The following is a 13,735-nucleotide window of genomic DNA, read 5'->3' on the forward strand; positions in this document are numbered from 1 at the left end:
AATAATGCACGATGTAAACTACCGTTTTCGTACAATGATACGTAATGTACTGTAGCTATCGATAACAAGCAAATAAACATGCACCAGAAGCACTAACCCATGTCCAAAAACTTATATAAATCCATAGAAAGGTGTATAGTCTAGCCAACAGTAAGAGAAGGCTCAGTCTAAAGTAAACAAAGTCCATGTAAAGCAATGACGCCTAATACAAACCTAAGGCAAATCTATATCCTCTCCAAAAAGTCCATAAAATCATGTGTAATTCGCTCAACCCATTTCCCGTTTACATATGCTTCACACTAATTGTTCCAAAGTTTTTTGATATATAGAATTTAGTTACATGCTATATTGAGTTTTGTTAGAACTAATTTTTGTACATAATGAACTTTTCTCCTCTCCCCATAAATGGTCCCAAAGTTTTTTTGATATATAGAATTTAGTTACATGCTATATTGAATTTTGTTAGAACTAATTTTTTTACAAAGTGAACTTTCTTTTATATACTTTTAACGTTAATAGATATTATTATGATTATTATTATTGTTATTATTATTCATTTTTTTTCGGGTTGTTTTTCATGAAGTGGGTAGAAGCAAATAAGTGCTTTTTTGAAATCTAGGAAGGTGGGTGTGTGGCCAAATGAGTGTTTCCTTTCTTGATATGACCATTGCTTGCTATCAATCAGACTTTGAACCTAAATTATTTGGATTTTTATGCTTCTTACTTCAACAATAGCAATGATTGGGTCAAATTAGAAAAGCAATAATTTTAGATAGCTTAGGCTGAGGGGTGTGGAGCGCTAGGAAGGGCGCAAGAGGCCAGACGATCGCGCCCCGGGGCGCGAGCACCACACCACCGAGGCGCGATAGGGGCGCGAGAGGGGCGCGAGAGCGGAAAACGATGCAGGCGCCAGGGGGCTCGCAGGAGCTGTTGCGCGTGAGGGTGCTTGGGGAATGGTGAAAGAGCCGTTGGAGGCTTAAATGTGAATAAAAAAAAAAAAAAATTTTCCTCTATATATATCACAATATATATCACATATATCCACACCCAAAACCATTCTCACATACCACACCCAAAACCAATATCACATACCACACCCAAAACCCGAAATCACCCCATATTCCAAACCTTTTTTTAAAAACATGGCTGGAAATTGGTACCCAAACCTAGAATCAGATTACAGTTACGACGATTTATGGTCGGCACCGGACCAACCGATGTTTTATTCGGGGTCGCAACAACCATCCCGCTTTCAACCATCCAACATACAACCGTCTCCTAACTTTGTAGTTCCGGAGACACAAGAACCAGAACCAGAAGGTGAAGCTGCGGGACAAAGAAGACGCGTCCACCGGAAAAAACAAGTTGCAATGGACGGGTCGGGTTCGGCTTCGACCGGAAGGGCGAAACGGAAAATCACTCCGTGGTCATCGGATGAGAAGGAAGCCCTGTGTCGGGCTTGGATAGCCACTTCTGAGGATCGGCGTTGCGGTAATTGTTTTAACGTTTTTAAAAATGATTTTTAATAAAAAAGTTAAATAAAAAAGTTAAATGACATACAAATTTATTATGCATTTTGCAGCGGACTACCAAAAGAGCAAGGTCTTTTGGACAAAGGTTAGGGAGACGTTCTATTCGCTCGTTGGGAGTACAGAGCGGAACGCCGATATGATTTCGGGTCGGTGGACCGAAATCAGAAAATTTGTCGGCTTGTTTACTAATCTGTTCAACAGGAACGCCGGTCGTATGAGACCAAGTGGCAGTGACGATTTGGCGGTCTATAATTTCACTGTCGAAGAGTGGAGGCAGGAGTGCCTGCGGAGGTATGGGACGGTGAAGACGTGGGACGATGTAAAGGTGTGGGAGAGGTTGAGAAGGTGTTCCAAGTGGGTTGAGCTAGTGGCGCCGGACCTTGATGCGGAAGTAGGGCCGAAACGGACTAAAACTAGTTCGTCTGGAGCGTACAGCACTTCCGCCGGGTCGGATTGCCGGGTTGGATTCGACCTAAACGTTGCGGGGGAGGAAACGTCTTCACCGCCGAGGAGGCGGCCATTGGGAAGGGACGCCAGGGGGAAAAAACCGGCTGAGGGGGAAGCCGTAAACATCAACGATCTTGTTGAATCCCTCAATAAATTCAACAAAACCATGGAGGTGGTCTCTATTGACAAAAAGGAAAAAAAAAAGAATGAGAGATTTGGACTTCCTTGCAAGAGACTTCAGCCACCTAAATCCGGTCGACCAAATGCTGATGGAAAAACAAAAGGAACGTATCCGGAAGAGGTTGATCGAAGAAGACGAAGCCGAATAATAAGAATAATGTTTTTCTTTAGTACTTTAATTTTTTTTTATATATTAATGTGTTTTTTTAATTAATGTGTGTTTTTTTAAATAATTTCTTGTTTTTTTAATAATACGTTTTTTTAATACATTTATAAAAAAATAAAAAAATAAACCGCTCGCGCCCCCTCTCGCGCCCCTCCACACCATGGCCCGGGGCGCTATCACCACTACCAACACCCATCTTATCAAGTTTCTCTCTCTGCCACACGTCACAATATTATTGGCTGGCGCCCCCACTCACGCCCCCTCTCGCCCCCCCCACACCCCTCAGCCTTAGTAAATCATAAGTCATATATACGGAAAAAGCCTATATTCCTTTATTTATGTTTCTTAGGGTGTGTAGTGGGCGGGAATAAGGAGCGAGGAGGGGTGATTTTTTGGAGGAACACCCCCCCCCCCCCGGTGATAATTGGGCGAAAAGGGGCGGGGGCGGGATATATTTGTCACCCGGTTGAAGAAGAAAATAATAATATTATATTAAAACGACCATTGTGAAACGGTCAAATTTTTTTTAAAAAAATTAGACAATATATATATATATAAACATACACCATTCTTCTCCATTTTATATCTATTTTATACACAAATCATACCCAATTTCTTACAAAAAATAAACAAAATGAATCCTAGAAACAACCCGAACCAACCGAACTACCAACTCCCTAGAAACAGCCCTCAAAACATAATGCCGGCGTTCGGTGCTACACCGCCGGAGTCGGAGCCGGTGACGGTACCGGATACACAAATGAATCCTACAAACAACCCGAACCAACCGACACTAGTGGAAGTCGTCGCTACCATGAGAGAAATCATCAAAAAACAAAAAAAATGTGTCGAGGAACTCAACGATGTCATGAACGAAACTAACAAACAACAAGAAAAGATTGACCAAATGTTGGAATTACGGGAATTGAGTAAAAACACGAATCCCTCAAAGAGGCCGGGTCACACGAAGAGGCCGCATTATTGCAACGACAACGAATTGAAAAAATGCGCAAATATTATGAATATTAGTATGTTTTTTAATATTTTTAGTTATGTATTTTTTTTTAATTTTAATGCATTATTAGTTATGTTTTTTAATTTTTTTGTATTTCTTTTTAATTTTAATGCATTTTTATTTAATTATTTAAATAAATTGGTTTTTATTTAATTAGTTTAGTTATAAAAAGAAAATAATATAAAACACACTGTGGGCCCAACTTGTAGCCCTTACACCATTACACCCCAAAAACAAATTTCCACTATATGCTGACTGGGCGTCACGTGTTACAATTCACCCCTAATTGTAGTCCCTCCACTACACATAGCCTAAGAAGAAAAAAGTAGAATAAAGATGACAAATGGCAATCTTGTAAATAAGTCATAATTGAGGGGTTAACTTTTTTTGTTTTTTTTTTGCTTTTTATATACTTTTCATTCTACTCCCTTGGTTGTTCACATTTTCACTACCTTGAACTTAGATTTGTCTGTGAATAATGTATCTTATAATATTTATATGAAGTATGAACACGTATATGTATATGCAGTGTTGCATAACTCACTATACGCTAGTCGTGCAGTGGGGGTAGTGATTAGCAATTAATTGATATTTATAAGGATTAATTGGATTATAATTTATATGTAATCTTTCAAATATACATATATATACCAATTTTTTTGACTGGAGAGTGATTACTCAACGACTAGTTGGTGGGTACCGACAGTTTTGGAAAATCGCTAGTCGCTAGTCGCTAGTCGGACAGTGAGATGGGGACTAGCGATTAATCATGATTAATCTAGATTAATCCCGATTAATCGGATCAGACTTTAATGGATATTTTTGTTTTATACACACACACACATATTTTATATGTATTTTTATGTTTTATACATACACAAACACATTTTGGCTGGAAATTGGTTGGAATCTCACTGGAAACCGCTTATTTTTGCTGGAATCTCGTCGGAATCCTCTAATTTTGTTCGAGATCTAGCCGAAAACCGTCGATTTTGGCCAGAACTTGTCAGAAATGACCAATTATGTTCGATTAATCCGGATATAAGCCGGAGTTGACCATTGGCCGACTAGCCTAAAGTAATCAGTGAAGTGGGAACTAACGATTAATCAGAGATTAATCGGCACTTAGTCAGGATTTTTGCAACACTAGGTACTAATTAACAATTAATTGAGCATTAATTGGCGCATGAGATTTTTACAACTATAATATATATACGTGTATATATAACATATATTTAAATCCATATTTATTAAAATACTAGGTCCCTGAATTTTTATCATGTGAATGAGTGAATCCTTTTTTATGTAGGAAACTTTTTTATTTGGTAATGGACAACAACCTTTTGAATGTTACCATGCAATTTGGGAAATAATGATTGTACCAGCCTAAGTTTCTATCATCATAACAAACCATCATAATGATTGAACTGAATTATATAATATTTGCCAAACAAACCTAATGAATTGTTGAGTGATAACAAGGTGACATGCTTGTAACAACTTGCACGTTCATTAACGATAAATATTACGTTTTTTTTTATGAATTAATGATTTGTAGCTAGACTGACTTATAACCACCATAAAGACTTAAAGGTTAGATTTGTAGTGCCAACGGGACAGCTGTAATTAACTAATTACTTTCTAGAAGATTTATCAAGATGCTTTCTTGGGCAATACGTGATCTCTCGGCCAATGATTAAAGGACATCTGGCGAAACCGTTATAACCGGGTACATGGCCAGGGATATTTATCATCCTATCTCATAAGGACACGTGTCCAGGTTGTTATACATACACATGCGACATATAACTGAACTTATCATTTGAGAACACGTGCCCATGTGGTTACGAGAGCATCTTCTGACAAGGACAGCTTGCCCAATCACCTTCCCACACTCTTCGGCTATAAATACACTATCAATCTTCATGAGGTATTCATTCACTTCCACTGTACTCTCTCTATATACATAAGTGCTTTATCTTCGTTAGGATTGTACTTATTCTCACGCCGGAGGGTGGTTACGGGAAGACCCCCCCCCCCTCCCTCTTGTCATTCCCGTAACGAGCTCACGGTGTCTGTTTTGCATGTTCGGTCACTGGACTTCGAGGAATTGGGCTTGTATCGTACTGGTTGTTATCCGTATCTTACCCTGTGGACTCATTGGATCTAGGACCCGTCAAGAAAAGTAGATCCATGTTTCTTCAAACGGGTTAAACCTTTAATACCCTAAAAGGACATAGTTTTGACGAAGTTATGTACCGCTTTGGCAGGGGCATATCTTTAGGTTGGTACAGTATAATATAGTGTGATAATGGTTAATGATAAAAGCTGGAAATATAGATAGATAGATGTATACGTTTCAAGAGATAGATGTATACATTTCAAGAGACTATTTACCATAAAAGTGGTTTTCGATTGTGTATTTCATGCCTTCTTTGACTGCAGTTGCGATGAGTATTGTTTGTTGATTATTTTCAGTGGAATGATTGTACTTTTTTTGTATCAATGCCTTCCTATTGGACTCAGTCAGGATTCTGGCCAGTGGGAAGCCATATTTCATTTGTGAGTTTTCTATTTTTTCTCTTTTTTATTACTTTTGTCTTTATTTCATCAAACTTCTAAAAATAGTGCAATTTAGGTATTTATTCTCCTGCTCACATTTTTCCTTACAAACTTGTATAATTTATAACTACAAAAAGGAATATTGATTTTATTAATCTCAAGTATCGTCTTTTGTTCACTGTCGGTCTCAACTAATTGACGGTCCCAAATTTTAACGTATTTATTCATAACGGTCCGCGACTAACATAATCCTAACGATCCGCGACTAATATAATCCTAACACCGTTAGTTGAAAGTTGCCGGAAAAACGTTTTATGCCGGAAAACTCACATTTTTTCCCGAAAACTCATTTTCGTCCCAAATAACTTGGTAACTTTGTATCGGACTTGTAGAAAGTTTTTTTTAGTAAAAGCCCCTATTATTGAGGTCGTCGGAACCCTAAAACCATCGTCGGAATCGGTTGATGGTGCTCAAGTGGTGGTGGCTGGTTGTCAGTTAGTCAATTGGTGGTGGTGGCGGTGTTCAGGTGGTGTTTTCGAGCAAATAATTGACTTTTCCGTTCACACAGTGTTTTCGAAAAAAAAACGTTTTTTCGACGACCTGTAACAAACAGCGTTAGGATTATGTTAGTCGCTGACGGTTAGAAACAAATACGTTAGAAATTATTACCGTCAGCAGCCAATTCGTTAATTAGGATCAGTAATGACCAAAAGATAATAGTTGAGATTAATAAAAATCAAAATACCTTATAAAAATATTGTTTTTATTTTGATTTTTGAAATATTATGCTTTCAATTTCAATAGTGTGACGACGATATGTGTAACAACTAAACCATAAAAATAAGTTATAAAAAATTTAAATCAACTAATTCGAAACAAAATGAATGAACTTTGTAAACTCAAATTAAAATTTTAACTAATATACAAATCAAGTGCATAAATGTAAATTTACTTTTATGAATGGTTTTAAAAACTAAAAGTAGATGTAAGAAGCATCTTCTCCAAAATTAAGACAAACGAGGTTGTGTCACTTTCTCCGGTTTTACTATTATTTCTTTCGGTTTATCCTTTTGTCTTGTAATGTATTTCTTCACGAGATTGTGTCAGAAAAATAATTAAAACTTTTAAATAAAATTCAAAACCATACTACACCCCCTCTTCCCTCGCAACATTATTTCATATCTTATCCCTCAAACCCATCACTCTTTTAACATGAATTATTGCCACATTCTTTAAAATTTGCTTATATCTCACATACAGGGCCGTCTTTGAGGCATGGCAGGTAGGGATGGCAAAAATCCCCGAATCCGACGGGGAAACCCGAAAACCGGCTTATTTCGGGTCGGGTCGGGTTTTGTTTTTCGGTTTCGGGTCGGGTTTCGGAGATTGTTTCGGGGATTGTTTCGGGTTCGGGTTCGGGTTCGGGTTCGGGTTCAGGTACCCCCGCCCCGACCCGCCCCGATATAATATATAAATATAAATATAAATAATATATATATATATATTAAAAACCTAAACCTACTGTAGGTTTACAATCTCAAATCTCAATCTGCTTAATCGCCGTCTTTCATCCAGAGTTCCAGACTACCACCGTCCACCGCAGCCACACAATCGCCGTCTGCAGACTGCACCACCATCACCTAACAAGGAAAGCCTAACAAGGAAGGAAAGTGACTGATTAGGTTACCTACATCCAGACTCCGCCACCGCCAGTCCGCCCCCGATTCACTCAATCGCCGTCTGCACCACCATCACCATCCACTCAATCGCCGTCTGCACCACCGGACCACCCTCCTCCTCCTCGTTCTCATCCTACCACCTGTAAGATCCCTAATTCTCTTATTATTATTATTATTATAATAAAAGTGCTTCGGGTCAAACTAAACCCAACACATAGAAAATATAATCACTTGTGAACACTGCAAATTCATAAGCAGCTATAGAATTTGGTTAAATCTGTTTTGTGAGTAACCAAAACATAACCGAAAAAGTCAGTTAAGGTGTCGATCTTCTTTGTTCGGTTTTGTGTTCAAATATACTTGACAAACAATACAATGAATCCAGTATTATAAATTTATAATTACAACTGACCCCATCACTAATTTTCACTATAAAAGGTCAAAGTCAAAGAACATACTTTTCAAGTCTTGATCCTATAACGCACAAGTTAAGTTGCCACAAAATGTTAACCCAAGTGTCAGGGACACCAGGCAGGCACCAATGCATGCAGTCCTGACCCCAAACCACCACAGCATCCTTGGAAAAATTAAATGCATTTGCAAAAAACAGTTTGCTACCTTATCGAGTACGTTTCGAGGGCTCCCGCTTACAATTACAACCGTTGATCTTGGATCATCACAAAGCTTCTTTAAAGCCTCTTCTAGCTCAGGATGCAGATTAAGTTCCATTTCTTTGAACTGGTCACCTCTTCCATCAGCATTCATTGGTTTAGTCAATGTTGCATTGAACCCCTGTAAAACAATATTACCCATTTACCCCTTATTTAAACTCACTGCCTTTTTTTCACAGAAATGTCAGTTTAGGTAATAATCGGAATTTGGCATAACATTTTATATTATGTAATATCAAATTACATAATGAATGTTCAGTACAAGTGGAAGATTAATAAGTCCTCACCGAAGTCGACTTCACCCAAAAACTTTGGAGGCTTTAATGTGTGCTCAAAGTTGGTTGTTGAATGAGATTCGAGGTAACGCTATATTGAATATTACATTATTACTCATGTTATTTATCTTCATAATCATGAATATATGTTTATGTTATTACTATTAAATATAGAAACTTGTTCGGAAGAGACCGAGGCATATTGCCGCACCATTGAATATGAAATGGATGTGGAAGAGGTAATAATATTTATAAAATTTACTATTTTTGTAACATAGCTTTTATTCTTTTAACTTGGTTGATTTATTGATAAATATTCTTAATGTAGGTAGGTACTAAAGAAAGTGGCACGACGACTTTGGATGATTTGGTTTGATTTGGTATTTAGATTTGGTCGCAAGTTTGTAGTTTGTGTATTTGGCATGATTTTTCGGCCATGTAGACTTGGTTTTATTTCCTTTGTAACACATTGTTTCAGCTTTCATGTGTGTGATGCAGAAGTTTATTTCGATAAATGTTCAGTTATGTGATGAACCAATTTCGGGTCGGATCGGTTTCGGGTTTTCGGGTTCGGGGACGGGGCGGGTCGGATCGGTTTCGGGTTTTCGGGTTCGGGGACGGGGCGGGTCGGGGGGGTACAAAAAACCAAACGGGGAATCCCCGAATTAAACCCGACGGGTAATGGGGCGGGTACGGGGATGGTTTTTGGTTTCGGGTTCGGGTTCGGGTTAAGCAAAACCCGCCCCAAACCCGCCCCGTTGCCATTCCTAATGGCAGGATAGTCGACGGTCATAGGCCCGACACCTTGCTAGGCCCAAAAAAAAATTTTTTTCAAAAAAAATTATATGTATTTTTATCAAAAACATGTGTATAATCAATGTTTCAACACAATTACATAACAACTAGCTTTGTCTAATGGTAAAGGAGTATGACATCTATAATTAATGTTTAAATCATAATTAATGTTTTTTACATAACTTAAATCATAATTAAATAAGTCCATTTATAATTAAATTGTTTAAACCCAACAAAATGTTTCTTTTAATTAAGGCCCAAAAAAAAGTTCGTATTTGGCCCAAATTTTTTTTCTTTTTTACGGAGCCGACCCTGCTCACATAAAATGATTTTTGTAAATAAAAAACGTAGACACAATGAGATAACGACATGTCTACATGAGTGAGTTAATGAGTGCGAGTAACCACATTTTTTAATGCGTAACCAAAACTCATTTAAGATACAGACACACGTTGCGTTGGTTTGTTAATTAGACGTATATTTGTAAGTTTTTACATCATATAGTCGTATCATGTAAATACATAGTTTACATGACATAGCGCTTTTGTAACTTAAAGAAAATGTTATTTAAAACTAAATTTGTATCCCATTACTGTACTCGTTTTAAAGGGGGGAAAACAAAAGGTTTGTATCGCATCCTAACATTTTTTGCACAAAACATTTTTACTATGTCGTTTTGACAAAATTTAGACGCTAACAAAACATTATCTTATTTGTCCTTTTTTTTCTTATTATATAAGTAGACGCATATTAGGAAAGTACAGCAACTTTCGTATATTAATTTTAGATTGATAACATTATTGTACTAAATAAAAAGTTATGATAAAGTTTTCACATTATATACTCTAGTTTGTAATAAACATACTTTAACTTTTACATGAAAACACAATAAACCAAACAATCAATTTAAATGGGCACCCCAACACACGGTAACATGTAAAAATGATTATAAATAGTTAAATACTCTTTTCAAATGTTCCTTCACTACAAATAGACACTTGGCTCTTTTTGTATTTTGAACCACCTGCCTCTTCCCTCTTGTTTATCCGAATGTATTGTGTTTCTCTCTCTAAATATTAGTTTATCTTAAGAACAAGAGAGAGAGATATACATATATACATATAGATAAAGTATGGGTAAAGCTTCAAGGTGGTTAAAGGGGTTATTGGGTATGAAGAAAGACAAAGAAAATATTAATAATTTGGACACAAAAGAGAAGAAAAGGTGGAGTTTTGGGAAGCCCATGACACCCCAGGCGGCGACGACGGGTACTAATTACCCGCCGTCGTCCTGGTTGCGAACTTTGTCCGTAACCGAAAAAGAACAAAACAAACATGCAATTGCAGTGGCGGCAGCAACCGCTGCCGCTGCTGATGCTGCCGTGGCAGCCGCACAGGCCGCCGTGGCAGTTGTGAGACTAACTAGCCTCGCCCGAGGAAATCGGTTCAACGGAGGCGAAGAACGGTGGGCTGCCGTCATGATTCAAACAAACTTTAGAGGTTATTTGGTAAGATTTATTAATATTATTGTTACAACAATTTTATTAGATTTTTGGTTGAATTTGTTGTCTAGTGTTTGTGTTTGTGTTTGTGTTTGTGTTTATGTTTCATAAATATTTTATGTTCTCCTGGTTTCCTTTTTGGTAGCCCTAGTAGACTGTGATGGCAAGTACATTAGTTGAAGTACTTCATTAATCATTACTCATCTGTCTTTATTATATTTATTTTTCTTCATTATTTCTCTTCATTAATACTTTTTATAAAATTATTAATTCCTGTAGCTATTATTTGCACTCATAAAGTTTCAAATTTTCAAACTTTTGAATCTTTAGTCATAAAAATTTTCTCAGTAAATACAGATTTTTTTATAAATTATTGTAGCTATAATTTGCACCCATAAATTTCAAATTTTCAAACTTTTGAATTTTTAAGATATAAAAATAATCTTGAGATATAATATAATGTAGAAATGTAATAACTCTATGTAGTGTTGATAAGTATTCATCACCGATCTTGTTGTACTATGATTTATATATTTATAGTTATTTTTAGGTAATTATTTTATGTGAGTTTGAAATTGGCTTTACATAGGTGTGATTGTTGACTTTGTACTCTCCTAATTTCCAAATATAAAGCCTTTTTCTTTTTTTAGTTTTTTATGCTTTGATCACCAAGCACGGTATTTTTGTCATTTTGGTTTGATTTAACGTACGTGACACGCTTGAAACGTTTGATGACAACATCTTGGTCAAACTTTGTTGACTCCGAAACTACTTTCAGTTTTTTTTTCTTTTTGTTTATTAATTTTTTTAAATGTTGATTTATGTTTAATTTAGGCAAGAAAGGCTCTAAGAGCTTTAAGAGGACTAGTTAAACTACAAGCTCTTGTTAGAGGATTTCTTGTTAGGAAAAGAGCAGCCGCAACTCTATATAGTATGCAAGCTCTCCATAGAGCTCAGACCGCGGCTCGGTCCCAACAACAGGCTCGCCGTTCGTTTAAAGATCGGCGGGTTCAACCAGAAACCCGTCACCGAAAATCTATTGTAAGATCCTTTTTTTTTTGTTCTTGGCAACTATTTAATAACAAAAATTTTGATTTTTTAAATAAAATATGTGACAAATGTTACCATTTTTCAGGAGAGGTTTGATCATGAGACAAGAAGTGAATTCCATAGCAAGAGGATCTCAACGTCCTATGAATCAACAACTAATTCGTACGACGAAAGCTTAAAAATCGTTGAAATCGACACGTATAAACCACACGCGAGATCCAGGCGCATACACACATGTGCAACGGATTCTAGTGACGAATCACATTGCCATCACAACATGTCATCTCCCCTCCCTTGTAATATGCCAACCCGTATGGTCAGGTGTGGGCATTTTCAAGATCCCGAGTGGGGATTCATTGGTGAAGACTACAAGTACTCAAGCACCACACAAAGCACGCCCCGTTTTGCCAAGTCAAACGTGCCTCCAACGCCCGCACGAAGTGTATGTGGGGACGGCTATTTTAGGCCCTATTTGAACCATCCAAGTTACATGGCGAACACACAATCGTTCAATGCGAAACAAAGGTCACTTAGTGCTCCTAAGCAAAGGCCTGAGATGGTTAAAAGGAGGCAATCTCTCATTGAAATAATGGCATCAAGAAGTAGTTTTAGTGGTGGCTTGAGGATGCAAAGGTCTTGTACTAAAGCTCAAGAAGCTATAAACTCTTGATGGGTTTTGTTGTTTAATTAAACTTTCTCACAACTTTGTGTTTGATAAGAGAATTAGGAATGCTTGTGTTGTAAGTAGGCAAGAAGGGCTTGTTTTCTTCTTTTTTTGTCCAAGTTGTTTGGGTGAAGAAGCCTTTCTTTTATTAATCTAACTAGAGGTTTACTCGGCGCGTTGCACCGGGCAGGTCAGTAAAACCGGGTGGTGTAAAATCCAAGTGTTGTTGGTTCCAAGCGTTGAGGCGGTAAGTGGAGGTGAATTCGGTCGACTTCGGTTATGTGCACTACCGGGACAAAAACCAAAATCAAAACAAAAAAAAAATAATAATTTGAGGGTGAAGTCGGTTGGTAAAACTTCAGCGTTGGTAAAACCCGACTACTGTTGATCCCGTCCGTTGAGTCTACAAGTCACGTTCGTTATTGTACCGAAACTAAAAATTCAAAATTAGGATTCAGTAGGTTTTCGTTACGATACTGGAAAAAAAACGACAACTCCACACAGCCATGAGCCCAACTAAAAAATGAACATTAAAAACTTAAACCACCTTATATAGTCTTAGAGACTCGAACCCAGGTGGTTGAATGAATTCACAGATATTAGAATAGCCATCAGGCCACCATTAAAACTATTGATAACACTCAAAACTATATACAAAAATAAAAAACGTACAAATTTTGCTTTATGGCGCCAAAGTTTTACTTTATACTAATTAGTAATATGTCATCTTTATGCAAAACAATGATGTTTAAAAGTGTGGTAAAGTTGATTTCTATTTTGTAATCGTTTTTATCTTTATCTAAAATAATCATATTTGGGGAGATGGTTAAGGGTTATTAATTGTAAAAAAATCCGTACACCTATTGTAGCTACGTTAACATGTAAGGGTACCGGGTACTTCGTCGGGTAAGCCTTCAGGTTCGGTACTATCAAGCGCCACCGTTCCATTGATTAAGGAAATTGAATTTAGGGTTCGGGTTCATGAAGCCGAGGATGTTGATCAGGTGTGAGGAATACAAATTGATACGGGATACTTGGTATGATGTACACGCCTAGTCTAGGGCCAACATCACTGGTACGAGTCTCAAATTTTTATGCAAATAGTTAAACATTGGATTCGATCGATCATCAGTGGCAACTATGTAAGAGTTGCTACTACTGAATCAATTGTAACTCCATAAAAAGTGACAGCCTGAAG

General features: G+C 37.2%; 1 protein-coding gene across 2 annotated transcripts; it reads left to right on the forward strand.

Annotated features, from left to right (window-relative positions):
• Positions 1–10,227: 10,227 nt before the first annotated feature.
• Positions 10,228–12,644, forward strand: LOC143529210 (protein IQ-domain 26-like). 2 transcript variants are annotated; one of them, XM_077025041.1, is made up of 3 exons: positions 10,228–10,829; positions 11,658–11,864; positions 11,959–12,644. In XM_077025041.1, the coding sequence occupies exons 1-3, from the start codon at positions 10,455–10,457 to the stop codon at positions 12,541–12,543; spliced, it is 1,167 nt and encodes a 388-aa protein (XP_076881156.1). In that variant the 5' UTR covers positions 10,228–10,454; the 3' UTR covers positions 12,544–12,644. The 2 variants fall into 2 exon arrangements, with proteins under 2 accessions (XP_076881156.1, XP_076881157.1); XM_077025042.1 differs by having other exon boundaries at positions 11,658–11,831.
• Positions 12,645–13,735: the final 1,091 nt, after the last annotated feature.

Source organism: Bidens hawaiensis, unplaced genomic scaffold (assembly GCF_021521415.1).
Source record: "Bidens hawaiensis isolate Kalapana, Puna unplaced genomic scaffold, B.hawaiensis_p1.1 tig00008515_1, whole genome shotgun sequence".
NCBI lineage: Eukaryota > Viridiplantae > Streptophyta > Magnoliopsida > Asterales > Asteraceae > Bidens > Bidens hawaiensis.

Bases quoted from the DNA above. Each gene is read 5' to 3' on its own strand.
- LOC143529210 (XM_077025041.1), top strand. From the start codon at position 10,455: ATGGGTAAAGCTTCAAGGTGGTTAAAGGGGTTATTGGGTATGAAGAAA. The intron at 10,830-11,657 runs GTAAGATTTATT...TGTTTAATTTAG, and splicing joins CAAACTTTAGAGGTTATTTG to GCAAGAAAGGCTCTAAGAGC. The intron at 11,865-11,958 runs GTAAGATCCTTT...ACCATTTTTCAG, and splicing joins CCCGTCACCGAAAATCTATT to GAGAGGTTTGATCATGAGAC.